Genomic DNA, 14,538 nt, shown 5'->3' on the forward strand with positions numbered 1-14,538 from the left:
TCTCTAGGCTTCAGGATAAATCACCTGCTCTCTCTAGGGTTCAGGATAAATCACCTGCTCTCTCTAGGGTTCAGGATAAATCACCTGCTCTCTCTAGGGTTCAGGATAAAACACCTGCTCTCTCTAGGGTTCAGGATAAATCACCTGCTCTCTCTAGGGTTCAGGATAAATCAGGCCAAAAGCAACATCAGTCACGTACTGGTTGTGTCCGTGGCTTCTTGGGCTCATGGTCTCCATGATTGTGGTAGTTCTGCTTGGTCTCCTCCTCATGAGAGACTTCCAGCGTTAGGTGACCTCACTCCACTTGGACCCGTCTCTCTACTGGCACAGGTGCTCACCTCTCAATTATTATTATTATTGTTCTTTCAAATGTAACTTTTATTTAACTAGGCAAGTCATTTAAGGACAAATTCTTATTTACAATGACCTCCTACACCGTCCAATCCCGGACGACGCTGAGCCAATTGTGTGCTGCCCTATGGGACTGCCAATCACGGCCGGTTGTGATACAGCCTGGAATCTAACCAGGGTCTGTAGTGACGCCTCTAGCACTGAGATGTAGTTCCTTAGACCACTGTGATACAGCCTGGAATCTAACCAGGGTCTGTAGTGACGCCTCTAGCACTGAGATGTAGTTCCTTAGACCACTGTGATACAGCCTGGAATCTAACCAGGGTCTGTAGTGACGCCTCTAGCACTGAGATGTAGTTCCTTAGACCACTGTGATACAGCCTGGAATCTAACCAGGGTCTGTAGTGACGCCTCTAGCACTGAGATGTAGTTCCTTAGACCACTGTGATACAGCCTGGAATCTAACCAGGGTCTGTAGTGACGCCTCTAGCACTGAGATGTAGTTCCTTAGACCACTGTGATACAGCCTGGAATCGAGCCAGGGTCTGTAGTGACGCCTCTAGCACTGAGATGCAGTGCCCTTAGACCACTGCACCACTCGGGAGCCACTTCTCTCTGCAAAGTGTCTATCGACACTTCCACGTCCCCTCCCTGGTGCACACAGTCCCCTCCCTGGTGCACATAGTCCCCTCCCTGGTGCACACAGTCCCCTCCCTGGTGCACACAGTTCCCTCCCTGGTGCACACAGTCCCCTCCCTGGTGCACACAGTCCCCTCCCTGGTGCACATAGTCCCCTCCCTGGTGCACATAGTCCCCTCCCTGGTGCACACAGTCCCCTCCCTGGTGCACACAGTCCCCTCCCTGGTGCACACAGTCCCCTCCCTGGTGCACACAGTCCCCTCCCTGGTGCACATAGTCCCCTCCCTGGTGCACACAGTCCCCTCCCTGGTGCACACAGTCCCCTCCCTTGTGCACACAGTCCCCTCCCTGGTGCACACAGTCTCCTCCCTGGTGCACACAGTCCCCTCCCTGGTGCACACAGTCCCCTCCCTGGTGCACACAGTCCCCTCCCTGGTGCACACAGTCCTTGATGTTGGAGATTTTATGTTTTTATTTATTATGGATTAGTTCCTGTCAAGGCAGCAGCTACTCTTCCTGGGGTTTATTATGGATCCCCATTAGTTCCTGCCAAGGCAGCAGCTACTCTTCCTGGGGTTTATTATGGATCCCCATTAGTTCAGGCAGCAGCTACTCTTCCTGGGGTTTATTATGGATCCCCATTAGTTCCTGCCAAGGCAGCAGCTACTCTTCCTGGGGTTTATTATGGATCCCCATTAGTTCCTGCCAAGGCAGCAGTTACTCTTCCTGGGGTTTATTATGGATCCCCATTAGTTCCTGCCAAGGCAGCAGCTACTCTTCCTGGGGTTCATTGTGGATCCCCATTAGTTTTTGTCAAGGCAGCAGCTACTCTTCCTGGGGTTCATTGTGGATCCCCATTAGTTTTTGTCAAGGCAGCAGGTACTATTCTTGGGGTCCAGCAAAATGAAGGCAGTTTATACAATTTTAAAAACATTACAATACATTGACAGATTTCACAATACGCTGTGTGCCCTCAGGCCCCTACTCCACCACTACCACATCGAATAAAAATTAGATGTGTCACATACAGATGGTTAGCAGATGTTAATGCGAGTGTAGCGAACTACTACTAAATTCATGTGTAGCTATAGTGAGTATGAGTAGGATGGATGAGTTATATTACTATGTACCACAGCAGGCTTCTCAGGAAACTGGCTATTGGCAATCAGGGCGTTTTGTAAGTGTCCCACGGTGCGATGTCGAACCGAATCGCTCTACAGACAATTCCTTCAACCCCTTGGCTTGGTTTTTGCTCTGATATGCACTGTCAACTGTGGGATCTTATATAGACAGGTGTGTCTTTCCAAATCATGTCCAATCAATTGAATTTACCACAGTTGGCTGTTAAATGGATACAGGGTTGAGTTTATTTATTTTTTTACAGGGACAGTGCACATTAATCAACGTTTCAGTAAAAGTGCCGGTTTTAGCCAGCCGGCTAATTTTCAACTGCAGTCCCTGGGCAGGTTATTAAAATCAATTACAATATAGACAATCATTGAGCAGTGAGCACACGCAGAGCAACATAGGACAAGCAAGACGTAGCATACAGACAGAGCAACATAGGACAAGCAAGACGTAGCATACAGACAGAGAAACATAGAACAAGCAAGACGTAGCATACAGACAGAGCAACATAGAACAAGCAAGACGTAGCATACAGACAGAGCAACATAGAACAAGCAAGACGTAGCATACAGACAGAGCAACATAGAACAAGCAAGACGTACTGTATGCTGCTCTGTACCATCACTCATTCATATATCCTTATGTACATGTTCCTTATCCCCTTACACTGTGTATAAGACAGTAGTTTTGGAATTGTTAGTTAGATTACTTGTTGGTTATCACTGCATTGTCGGAACTAGAAGCACAAGCATTTCGCTACACTCGCATTTAACATCTGCTAACCATGTGTATGTGACAAATAAAATTTGATTTGATTTTGACAGAGCAACATAGAACAAGCAAGACGTAGCATACAGACAGAGCAACATAGAATAAGCAAGACGTAGCATACAGACAGAGCAACATAGAACAAGCAAGACGTAGCATACAGACAGAGCAACATAGGACAAGCAAGACGTAGCATACAGACAGAGCAACATAGGACAAGCAAGACGTAGCATACAGACAGAGCAACATAGGACAAGCAAGACGTAGCATACAGACAGAGCAACATAGAACAAGCAAGACGTAGCATACAGACAGAGCAACATAGAACAAGCAAGACGTAGCATACAGACAGAGCAACATAGGACAAGCAAGACGTAGCATACAGACAGAGCAACATAGGACAAGCAAGACGTAGCATACAGACAGAGCAACATAGGACAAGCAAGACGTAGCATACAGACAGAGCAACATAGGACAAGCAAGACGTAGCATACAGACAGAGCAACATAGGACAAGCAAGACGTAGCATACAGACAGAGCAACATAGGACAAGCAAGACGTAGCATACAGACAGAGCAACATAGGACAAGCAAGACGTAGCATACAGACAGAGCAACATAGGACAAGCAAGACGTAGCATACAGACAGAGCAACATAGGACAAGCAAGACGTAGCATACAGACAGAGCAACATAGGACAAGCAAGACGTAGCATACAGACAGAGCAACATAGGACAAGCAAGACGTAGCATACAGACAGAGCAACATAGGACAAGCAAGACGTAGCATACAGACAGAGCAACATAGGACAAGCAAGACGTAGCATACAGACAGAGCAACAAAGTGTTTCCACACCTCACAAGCTACAGGCTACAGACAACATGGAAAGCGGCAACACACAGCCAGGGATTATGTTCACAAATCTGATTGACCTTTAGCCATGTCTTCATGCATTTTGTGAAAGTGTGATAGGGGGTGCAGTTATGTGTGTGTCTGATGGGTGATGGGTGCACCCGAGCTCAATTTCGAGTCTCATTTCAAAGGGTCTGAATACTTATTTCAATTTAAAAAAACCTGCTTCCGCTTTGTCATGTTGGGGCATTGTGTGTAGATTGATGAGGACGTAACGCAAAACAAAATGAATACAAAGTCAAGGGCACTGCTTTCCGAAGGCAGTGTGTAGTATAGTATAGTATAGTATAGTATAGTATAGTATAGTATAGGGTGTCATTAGGCATCCAGGGTTAAAGGCTAATTCTGCTAATTTTCATTCTCATATTCATTATCTCCAGCACCATACCACTGTCTCCATACGCAAAAACGAGAGAGAGAGAGAGAGGCCCTGCTAACCCCCGTGACGGATCTCTCTCTCTGTTTGGGGGAAAATAAATTACCCATGATGCAATTCCCCCCACGGCCTAACAGAGAATACCTCCCTCCCTCCTTACTGACTCTCCATATGGAGCAGAAGAAGCCATTCGGGGTCATTGCGACGCGGCTGCAACATTTAAAAAAAAAATATAATAATTATTCTACAGTGTAGGGGGACACGTCCCAAATGGGACCACATTTTAGGGCCCTACGTTTGACCAGGGCCCATAGGGCTGAAGCCGATGTTTCTAGGCTCTTGTTACAGTAGACGAAGACTTCAAATCAATGCGTCCCCCCCCCTTCTTACTCTCTAACTAGTGTTTTTGATATTCCATGTAGACGAATGCACAGTCATGGCCCGTGCAGGCCAGTGGATCCCCATAACCACTGGGTGTGTCTCTGTAGACCGACGCCCTCTAACCCACATGATTATAGGCATGCTACGCTGGCACATGCCCCCTTGGCAGACTCGAGACAAAGCCATAGTCTACCAAAGGCACCCTATTTCCTATGGGAGCTAGTCGAAAGTAGTGCACTATATAGGGAATAGGGTGCCATAGGGCTCTGGTCGAAAGTAGTGCACTATATAGGGAATAGGGTGCCATAGGGCTCTGGTCTAAAGTAGTGCACTATATAGGGAATAGGGCTCTGGTCTAAAGTAGTGCACTATATAGGGAATAGGGCTCTGGTCTAAAGTAGTGCACTATATAGGGAATAGAGTGCCATAGGGCTCTGGTCTAAAGTAGTGCACTATATAGGGAATAGGGCTCTGGTCTAAAGTAGTGCACTATATAGGGAATAGGGCTCTGGTCTAAAGTAGTGCACTATATAGGGAATAGGGCTCTGGTCTAAAGTAGTGCACTATATAGGGAATAGGGCTCTGGTCTAAAGTAGTGCACTATATAGGGAATAGGGTACCATATGGCTCTGGTCTAAAGTAGTGCACTATATATAGGGAATAGGGTGCCATAGGGCTCTGGTCTAAAGTAGTGCACTATATATAGGGAATAGAGTGCCATGGGGCTCTGGTCTAAAGTAGTGCACTAAATAGGGAATAGGGTGCCATAGGGCTCTGGTCTAAAGTAGTGCACTGTATAGGGAATAGGGTGCCATGGGGCTCTGGTCTAAAGTAGTGCACTATAAAGGGAATAGGGTGCCATAGGCCTCTGGTCTAAAGTAGTGCACTATATAGGGAATAGAGTGCCATGGGGCTCTGCTCTAAAGTAGTGACTATAAAGGGAATAGAGTGCCATGGGGCTCTGCTCTAAAGTAGTGCACTATATAGGGAATAGGGTGCCATGGGGCTCTGCTCTAAAGTAGTGCACTGTATAGGGAATAGGGTGCCATGGGGCTCTGGTCTAAAGTAGTGCACTATAAAGGGAATAGGGCCCGATAGGATTCTGGTCTAAAGTAGTGCACTATAAAGGGAATAGGGCCCCATAGGATTCTGGTCTAAAGTAGTGCACTAAATAGGAATAGGGTGCCATTTTGGACCTCTGGCAGTCAGAGGCGGTTTTGTGTGTTGTAATGTGACTGAAACGGGTGATTCAGTGTTTTGAAGACCCCTCACACACACACACACACACACACACACACACACACACACACACACACACACACACACACACACACACACACACACACACACACACACACACACACACACACACACACACACACACACACACACACACACACACACACACACACACACACACACACACACTGTTTTGAAGACCCCACACACACACACACACACACACACTCACACACACACACACACACACACACTGTTTTGAAGACCACACACACACACACACACACACACACACACACACACACACACACACTGTTTTGAAGACCACACACACACACACACACACACACACACACACACACACACACACACACACACACACACACACACACACACACACACTGTTTTGAAGACCACACACACACACACACACACACACACACACACACACACACACACACACACACACACACACACACTGTTTTGAAGACCACACACACACACACACACACACTGTCACGAACCGGCTCGAAGCCCGTAAACAAAAAAAGTGAGACAACGAGGAGATATAAGGACTAACAAAAATATATTTATTAACTGAGGTAACCTATGTACAATTAACTATGGTGTGTGTGTGTGTAGTCACTAATCAGTAGTGTAAGTGTGTGGTTGCATGTATAGACGTGATAGTGAGGAATGTTAAAAGATGCCAAAGCAAAAGATGCCAAATACACCTCTGGGGGAAGAGGTGTATTTATCCTGGGACACACCCAGGCCCAGGTGTGTCTGCATGGAGAGAGTCTCCTCCATGACTGGGGAAAGTGGTGTATTTATCCTGGGACACACCCAGGCCCAGTTGTGTCTGCATGGAGAGAGTCTCCTCCATGACTGGGGAAAGTGGTGTATTTATCCTGGGACACACCCAGGCCCAGTTGTGTCTGCATGGAGAGAGTCTCCTCAGTGGCTGGGGGAAGAGGTGTATTTATCCTGGGACACACCCAGGCCCAGGTGTGTCTGCATGGAGAGAGTCTCCTCAGTGACTGGGGGAAGAGGTGTATTTATCCTGGGACACACCCAGGCCCAGGTGTGTCTGCATGGAGAGAGTCTCCTCAGTGGCTGGGGGAAGAGGTGTATTTATCCTGGGACACACCCAGGCCCAGGTGTGTCTGCATGGAGAGAGTCTCCTCAGTGACTGGGGGAAGTGGTGTATTTATCCTGGGACACACCCAGGCCCAGGTGTGTCTGCATGGAGAGAGTCTCCTCAGTGGCTGGGGGAAGAGGTGTATTTATCCTGGGACACACCCAGGCCCAGGTGTGTCTGCATGGAGAGAGTCTCCTCCATGACTGGGGAAAGTGGTGTATTTATCCTGGGACACACCCAGGCCCAGTTGTGTCTGCATGGAGAGAGTCTCCTCAGTGGCTGGGGGAAGAGGTGTATTTATCCTGGGACACACCCAGGCCCAGGTGTGTCTGCATGGAGAGAGTCTCCTCAGTGACTGGGGGAAGAGGTGTATTTATCCTGGGACACACCCAGGCCCAGGTGTGTCTGCATGGAGAGAGTCTCCTCAGTGACTGGGGGAAGAGGTGTATTTATCCTGGGACACACCCAGGCCCAGGTGTGTCTGCATGGAGAGAGTCTCCTCAGTGGCTGGGGGAAGAGGTGTATTTATCCTGGGACACACCCAGGCCCAGGTGTGTCTGCATGGAGAGAGTCTCCTCAGTGACTGGGGGAAGTGGTGTATTTATCCTGGGACACACCCAGGCCCAGGTGTGTCTGCATGGAGAGAGTCTCCTCAGTGGCTGGGGAAGAGGTGTATTTATCCTGGGACACACCCAGGCCCAGGTGGTCTGCATGGAGAGTCTCCTCCATGACTGGGGAAAGTGGTGTATTTATCCTGGGACACACCCAGGCCCAGTTGTGTCTGCATGGAGAGAGTCTCCTCAGTGGCTGGGGGAAGAGGTGTATTTATCCTGGGACACACCCAGGCCCAGGTGTGTCTGCATGGAGAGAGTCTCCTCAGTGACTGGGGGAAGAGGTGCATTTATCCTGGGACACAACCAGGCCCAGGTGTGTCTGCATGGAGAGAGTCTCCTCAGTGGCTGGGGGAAGAGGTGTATTTATCCTGGGACACACCCAGGCCCAGGTGTGTCTGCATGGAGAGAGTCTCCTCAGTGGCTGGGGGAAGAGGTGTATTTATCCTGGGACACACCCAGGCCCAGGTGTGTCTGCATGGAGAGAGTCTCCTCAGTGGCTGGGGGAAGAGGTGTATTTATCCTGGGACACACCCAGGCCCAGGTGTGTCTGCATGGAGAGAGTCTCCTCAGTGGCTGGGGGAAGAGGTGTATTTATCCTGGGACACACCCAGGCCCAGGTGTGTCTGCATGGAGAGAGTCTCCTCAGTGACTGGGGGAAGAGGTGTATTTATCCTGGGACACACCCAGGCCCAGGTGTGTCTGCATGGAGAGAGTCTCCTCAGTGGCTGGGGGAAGAGGTGTATTTATCCTGGGACACACCCAGGCCCAGGTGTGTCTGCATGGAGAGAGTCTCCTCAGTGACTGGGGGAAGAGGTGCATTTATCCTGGGACACAACCAGGCCCAGGTGTGTCTGCATGGAGAGAGTCTCCTCAGTGGCTGGGGGAAGAGGTGTATTTATCCTGGGACACACCCAGGCCCAGTTGTGTCTGCATGGAGAGAGTCTCCTCAGTGACTGGGGGAAGAGGTGTATTTATCCTGGGACACACCCAGGCCCAGGTGTGTCTGCATGGAGAGAGTCTCCTCAGTGGCTGGGGGAAGAGGTGTATTTATCCTGGGACACACCCAGGCCCAGCTGTGTCTGCATGGAGAGAGTCTCCTCAGTGGCTGGGGGAAGAGGTGTATTTATCCTGGGACACACCCAGGCCCAGGTGTGTCTGCATGGAGAGAGTCTCCTCAGTGGCTGGGGGAAGAGGTGTATTTATCCTGGGACACACCCAGGCCCAGCTGTGTCTGCTCGTTCATCACAACATCCTCCCCACCCACCCCCCACCCCCCCGGCAGGGTAACACTCAAAGCGTTGTCTCACTATGTTGTTATGGCAACTGGTTAGAAATGGTCAAACATGATTATTAAGGATCCCATTGTTTTAATGGTGTGCTGCTTTAAAAGCAGTGTGTGTTTAGGCTTTACCCTGTGGAACAACCCCTCCCACTTGGGTTCTAGAGTTGTCCCTGTATGGGTTCTTAGCAGAGTTCTAGAGTTGTCCCTGTATGTGTTCTTAGCAGAGTTCTAAAGTTGTCCCTGTATGGGTTCTTAGCAGAGTTCTAGAGTTGTCCCTGTATGTGTTCTTAGCAGAGTTCTAGAGTTGTCCCTGTATGTGTTCTTAGCAGAGTTCTAGAGTTGTCCCTGTATGTGTTCTTAGCAGAGTTCTAAAGTTGTCCCTGTATGGGTTCTTAGCATAGTTCTAGAGTTGTCCCTGTATGGGTTCTTAGCAGAGTTCTAGAGTTGTCCCTGTATGTGTTCTTAGCAGAGTTCTAAAGTTGTCCCTGTATGTGTTCTTAGCAGAGTTATAAAGTTGTCCCTGTATGGGTTCTTAGCAGAGTTCTAGAGTTGTCCCTGTATGTGTTCTTAGCAGAGTTCTAGAGTTGTCCCTGTATGTGTTCTTAGCAGAGTTCTAGAGTTGTCCCTGAATGTGTTCTTGGCAGAGTTCTAGAGTTGTCCCTGTATGTGTTCTTAGCAGAGTTCTAAAGTTGTCCCTGTATGTGTTCTTAGCAGAGTTCTAGAGTTGTCCCTGTATGTGTTCTTAGCAGAGTTCTAGAGTTGTCCCTGTATGTGTTCTTAGCAGAGTTCTAGAGTTGTCTTTGCGTGTTCTTAGCAGAGTTCTAAAGTTGTCCCTGAATGTGTTCTTGGCAGAGTTCTAGAGTTGTCCCTGTATGTGTTCTTAGCAGAGTTCTAGAGTTGTCCCTGTATGTGTTCTTAGCAGAGTTCTAGAGTTGTCCCTGTATTTGTTCTTAGCAGAGTTGTAGAGTTGTCTTTGTGTGTTCTTAGCAGAGTTCTAGAGTTGTCCCTGTATGTGTTCTTAGCAGAGTTCTAGAGTTGTCTTTGTGTGTTCTTAGCAGAGTTCTAAAGTTGTCCCTGAATGTGTTCTTGGCAGAGTTCTGGAGTTGTCCCTGAATTCTGAGCAGGCCACACACATACCTACCTAGCTACCGACACCTCCAACCACTTCACTCCAGAGCAACATGCCACTCAGTCAATTGATTTTCATATCTTCTGAAGTCCCGGTCTGACTGATTGTGTGACTGTGACACATTTCTCAGTGTGTTCCTCAGTTGACTGAATGGTTGTTATGATTCTGTAGTGTGACGTATCCTGCAGTTGAAGTCGTAGGTTTACATACACTTAGGTCGGAGTCATTAAAACTCGTTTTTCAACCACTCCACAAATGTCTTGTTAACTAACTATAGTATTGGCAAGTCGGTTAGGACATCTACTTTGTGCAGGACACAAGTAATTTTCCCAACAATTGTTTAGACAGTTTATTTCACTTATAATCCACTGTATCACAATTCCAGGGGGTCAGAAGTTTACATACACTAAGTTGAATGTGCCTTTAAACAGCTTGGAAAATTCCAGAAAATGATGTCATGGCTTTAGAAGCTTCTGATAGGCAGATTGACATCATTTGAGTCAATTGGAGGTGTACCTGTGGATGTATTTCAAGGCCTACCTTCAAACTCAGTGCCTCTTTGCTTGACATCATGGGGAAATCAAAAGAAATCAGCCAAGACCTCAGAAACAAAATTGTAGACCTCCACAAGTCTGGTTCATCCTTGGGAACAATTTCCAAAAGCCTGAAGGTACCACATTCATCTGTACAAACAACAGTACGCAAGTATAAACACCATGGGACCACGCAGCCGTCATACCGCTCAGGAAGGAGACGTGTTCTGTCTCCTAGAGATGAACGTACTTTGGGGCGAAAAGTGCAAATCAATCCCAGAACAACAGTCATTGTGTCTGCCATATTCTGTGTTGTGACGACCCTCCCACTCTGTCTGCCGTATTCTGTGTTGTGACGACCCTCCCACTCTGTCTGCCGTATTCTGTGTTGTGACGACCCTCCCACTCTGTCTGCCGTATTCTGTGTTGTGACGACCCTCCCACTCTGTCTGCCGTATTCTGTGTTGTGACGACCCTCCCACTCTGTCTGCCATATTCTTTCTCTTTGCTCTTGTTTTCCTTATTAGGATGTCGCTGGGCGGAACCGGTGGGCGGAACCGGTGGGCGGAACCGGGGGTACCGGTACAGAGTCAATGTGGAGGCTATATACAGGGGGTAATGGTACAGAGTCAATGTGGAGGCTATATACAGGGGGTACCGGTACAGAGTCAATGTGGAGACTATATACAGGGGTACCGGTACAGAGTCAATGTGGAGGCTATATACAGGTGGTACCGGTACAGAGTCAATGTGGAGACTATATACAGGGGGTACCGGTACAGAGTCAATGTAGAGACTATATACAGGGGGTAGTGGTACAGATTCAATGTGGAGGCTATATACAGGGGGTACCGGTACAGAGTTAATGTGGATTGGTGATTAGACCTACCACTGTTGTCATCTGCGAACTGAGTGATGGTGTTGGCGTCGTGCCTGGCCGTGCAGTCATGAGTGAACAGGGAGTATAGGAGGGGACTGAGCACGCACCCCTGAGGGGCCCCCGTGTTGAGGATCCGTGTGGCAGATGTGTTGTTACCTACCCTTACCACCTGGGGAGGCCCGTCAGGAAGTCCAGGGTCCAGTTGCAGAGGGAGGTGTTTAGTCCCAGGACCCCTAGCTTAGTGATGAGCTTAATGGGCACTATGGTGTTGAACGCTGAGCTGTTGTCAATGAACAGCATTCTCACATAGGTGTTCCTTTTGTCCAGGTGTGAAAGGGCAGTGTGGAGTGCAATAGAGATTGCATCATCTATGTATCTGTTGGTGCGGTATGCAAATTGGAGTGGGTGTAAGGTTTCTGGGATAATGGTGTTGATGTGAGCCATGACCAGCCTTTCAAAGCACTTCATGGCTACATACGTGAGTGCTTAGGTTCGGTCGTCATTTAGGCAGGTTCTTGTTCTTTGGCACAGGGACCGTGGTGGTCTGCTTGAAACATGTTGGTATTACAGACTGAGTCAGGGAGAGGTTGAAAATGTCAGTGAAGACAGTTGCCAGTTGGTCAGCGCATGCTCGGAGCTGGTGTAGTACGACTCGATCTTGGTTCTGTATTGACGCTTTGCTTGTTTGATGGTTCGTTGGAGGGCATTGCGGGATTTCTTATAAGCTTCCGGGTTAGAGTCCTGCTTCTTGAAGGCTCAGTGCGAATGTTGCCTGTAATCCATGGCTTCTGGTTGGGGTATGTACGTACAGTCACTGTGGGGACGACGTCCTCTGCACTTATTGATAAAGCCAGTGACTGATGTGGTGTACTCCATCGGAAATATCCCGGAGACATATTCCGGTCTGAGCTAGCAAAACAGTCCTGTAGCTTAGCATCTGCTTCATCTGACCACTTTTTTATAGACCGAGTCACTGGTGCTTCCTGCTTTAATTTCTGCTTGTAAGCAGGAATCGGGAGGATAGAATTATGGTCAGATTTGCCAAACGGAGGGCGAGGGAGAGCTTTGTACGCGTCTCTGTGTGTGGAGTAAAGGTGGTCTAGATTTGTTTTTTTCCCCACTGGTTGCACATTTGTATGCTGATAGAAATTTGGTAAAACAAATTTAAGTTTCCCTGCATTAAAGTCCCCCGGCTACTGAGAGCTCCGCCTCTGGGTGAGCGTTTTCTGACTGTGGTGGTATGTAAACAGCTACAAAGAATACAGACGACAAACTCTCTCGGTAGGTAGTGTGGTCTACAAGCTTATCATGAGATACTCAACCTCGGGCAAGCAAAACCTTGAGACTTCCTTAGATATCGTGCACCAGCTGTTGTTTACATAAATGCATAGGCCCCCGCCCAGTGTCTTACCGGAGGCTGCTGTTCTGTCCTGGCGATATAACCTGCCAGTTGTATGTTCTTAATGTCGTCTTTCAGCCACGACTTGGTAGGATGAACAGTTCATCCCTTTTTATTTTCCAGCGATTGAACTTTAGCTAGCATGACGGAAGGTAAGGGCAGATTAGCCACTCGTTGCCTGATCTTCACAAGGCACCCTGATCTCTTTCCGCGAAATCTCAGTTTCCTTCTCCAGCGAACGACGGGGATTTGGGCCTGGTCGGGTGTCTGTAGTATCTCCCTCCCGTCCGGCTCATTGAAGGGAAACTCTTTGTCTAGTTTGAGGTGAGTAACCGCTGTTCTGATGTCCAGAAGCTCTTTTTCGGTCACAAGAGACGGTAGCAGCAACATTATGTACAAAACAAGTTACGAACAACGAGAAAAAACAAACAGAATAGCATGGTTGGTTAAGAGCCGATAAGACGGCAGACTCCAGCGCCATCATTCTGCCATCCACAATGCATCACTGTATCAGATTGAGTCAATGACATACGTCGATGACATAACTGAATCGATGACACACGTCCTGCTGTTAATAGAAGCCCTCTGACAGAGCAGAGGAGACACACTGGAGGATTAGAGATGGCATGTTATATGACCCTGTATAGAGACGAGAGTGAGTGTGTGTAGTGGTGCCATTGAGATGTGCCGGCTGTCATTGTCAAGGTGGCGTTAAGTTACGATGGTCACACACACACACACAGAGACGGTGCCTGAACAGGGGCCGCTAAGGTCAATGAGAACCAGGCAACCAATCATATCCAACCGTCCAAAGCACTTACATGCTGTAGGGATGGCAACAGCCAATAAGATCCAACAGCTCAAAGTACTACAGGCTGGGAGGGATGGTAACAGCCAATCAGATCCATTGGGAATATAGTGACTCGCTCTGATTGGGAGAGGGACTCTGCGAATCAGATGGTGTGTTTTAAAAGTAATAGCGATGGACAATGTTAGGGCTGGTTCATATGCAACAACTCTGATGGATGGTCATTTAGAGGTGGGGAGATGCTCATTTTACATATCACCTTAAATTACTTGACTGATGCACAACCTAGCTAATGTAAGAATACCAATCAAATCCTCTAGCTGGATATTCTGCTGGCAGCTCAACGCTAAGCAGGCCAACACTAAGACCTCGAAGCAGCTCGACACTAAGCAGGCCAACACTAAGACCTCGAAGCAGCTCGACACTAATATATAATAATAAGGCCATTTACACTATCCAGACCTCTTACAGTCATGTGTGCATACATTCACTATGAGGTCAGGCCAACCCACTACCCTGGCGTTACAGCATGCTCTACAACTGAGCTACAGAGGACCGTATGCAAGGCCAACACTAAGACCTCGAAGCAGCTCGACACTAAGCAGGCCAACACTAAGACCTCGAAGCACCTCGACACTAAGCAGGCCAACACTAAGACCTCGAAGCAGCTCGACACTAAGCAGGCCAACACTAAGACCTCTAAGCAGCTCGTCACTAAGCAGCTCGTCACTAAGCAGGCCGACACTAAGCAGGCCAACACTAAGACCTCTAAGCAGCTCGACACTAAGCAGCTCGACACTAAGCAGGCCGACACCAGGAACACCAAGCAGGCCGACGCCAGGAACACCAAGCAGGCCGACGCCAGGAACACCAAGCAGGCCGTCTCCAGGAACACCAAGCAGGCCGTCTCCAGGAACACCAAGCAGGCCGTCTCCAGGAACACCAAGCAGGCCGTCTCC

At 48.5% G+C, this 14,538-nt stretch overlaps 2 protein-coding genes across 6 annotated transcripts in view; both read left to right on the forward strand.

Moving 5' to 3' along the window:
* LOC118394781 (nuclear receptor coactivator 2-like) overlaps window positions 1-14,538 on the forward strand; it is a 195,677-nt gene that overhangs the window by 52,119 nt on the left and 129,020 nt on the right. The window lies entirely within an intron of this gene.
* Window positions 6,023-13,369, forward strand: LOC127916651 (uncharacterized). 3 transcript variants are annotated; one of them, XM_052499030.1, is made up of 3 exons: window positions 6,023-6,953; window positions 7,862-8,361; window positions 8,666-13,369. In XM_052499030.1, the coding sequence occupies exons 1-2, from the start codon at window positions 6,500-6,502 to the stop codon at window positions 8,347-8,349; spliced, it is 942 nt and encodes a 313-aa protein (XP_052354990.1). In that variant the 5' UTR covers window positions 6,023-6,499; the 3' UTR covers window positions 8,350-8,361; window positions 8,666-13,369. The 3 variants fall into 3 exon arrangements, with proteins under 3 accessions (XP_052354990.1, XP_052354968.1, XP_052354979.1); XM_052499008.1 differs by lacking the exon at window positions 8,666-13,369 and adding an exon at window positions 8,514-8,659; XM_052499019.1 differs by lacking the exon at window positions 8,666-13,369 and having other exon boundaries at window positions 7,862-8,659.

The sequence above is a fragment of the Oncorhynchus keta genome, chromosome 4 (genome assembly GCF_023373465.1).
Source record: "Oncorhynchus keta strain PuntledgeMale-10-30-2019 chromosome 4, Oket_V2, whole genome shotgun sequence".
Classification (NCBI taxonomy): Eukaryota; Metazoa; Chordata; class Actinopteri; order Salmoniformes; family Salmonidae; genus Oncorhynchus; species Oncorhynchus keta.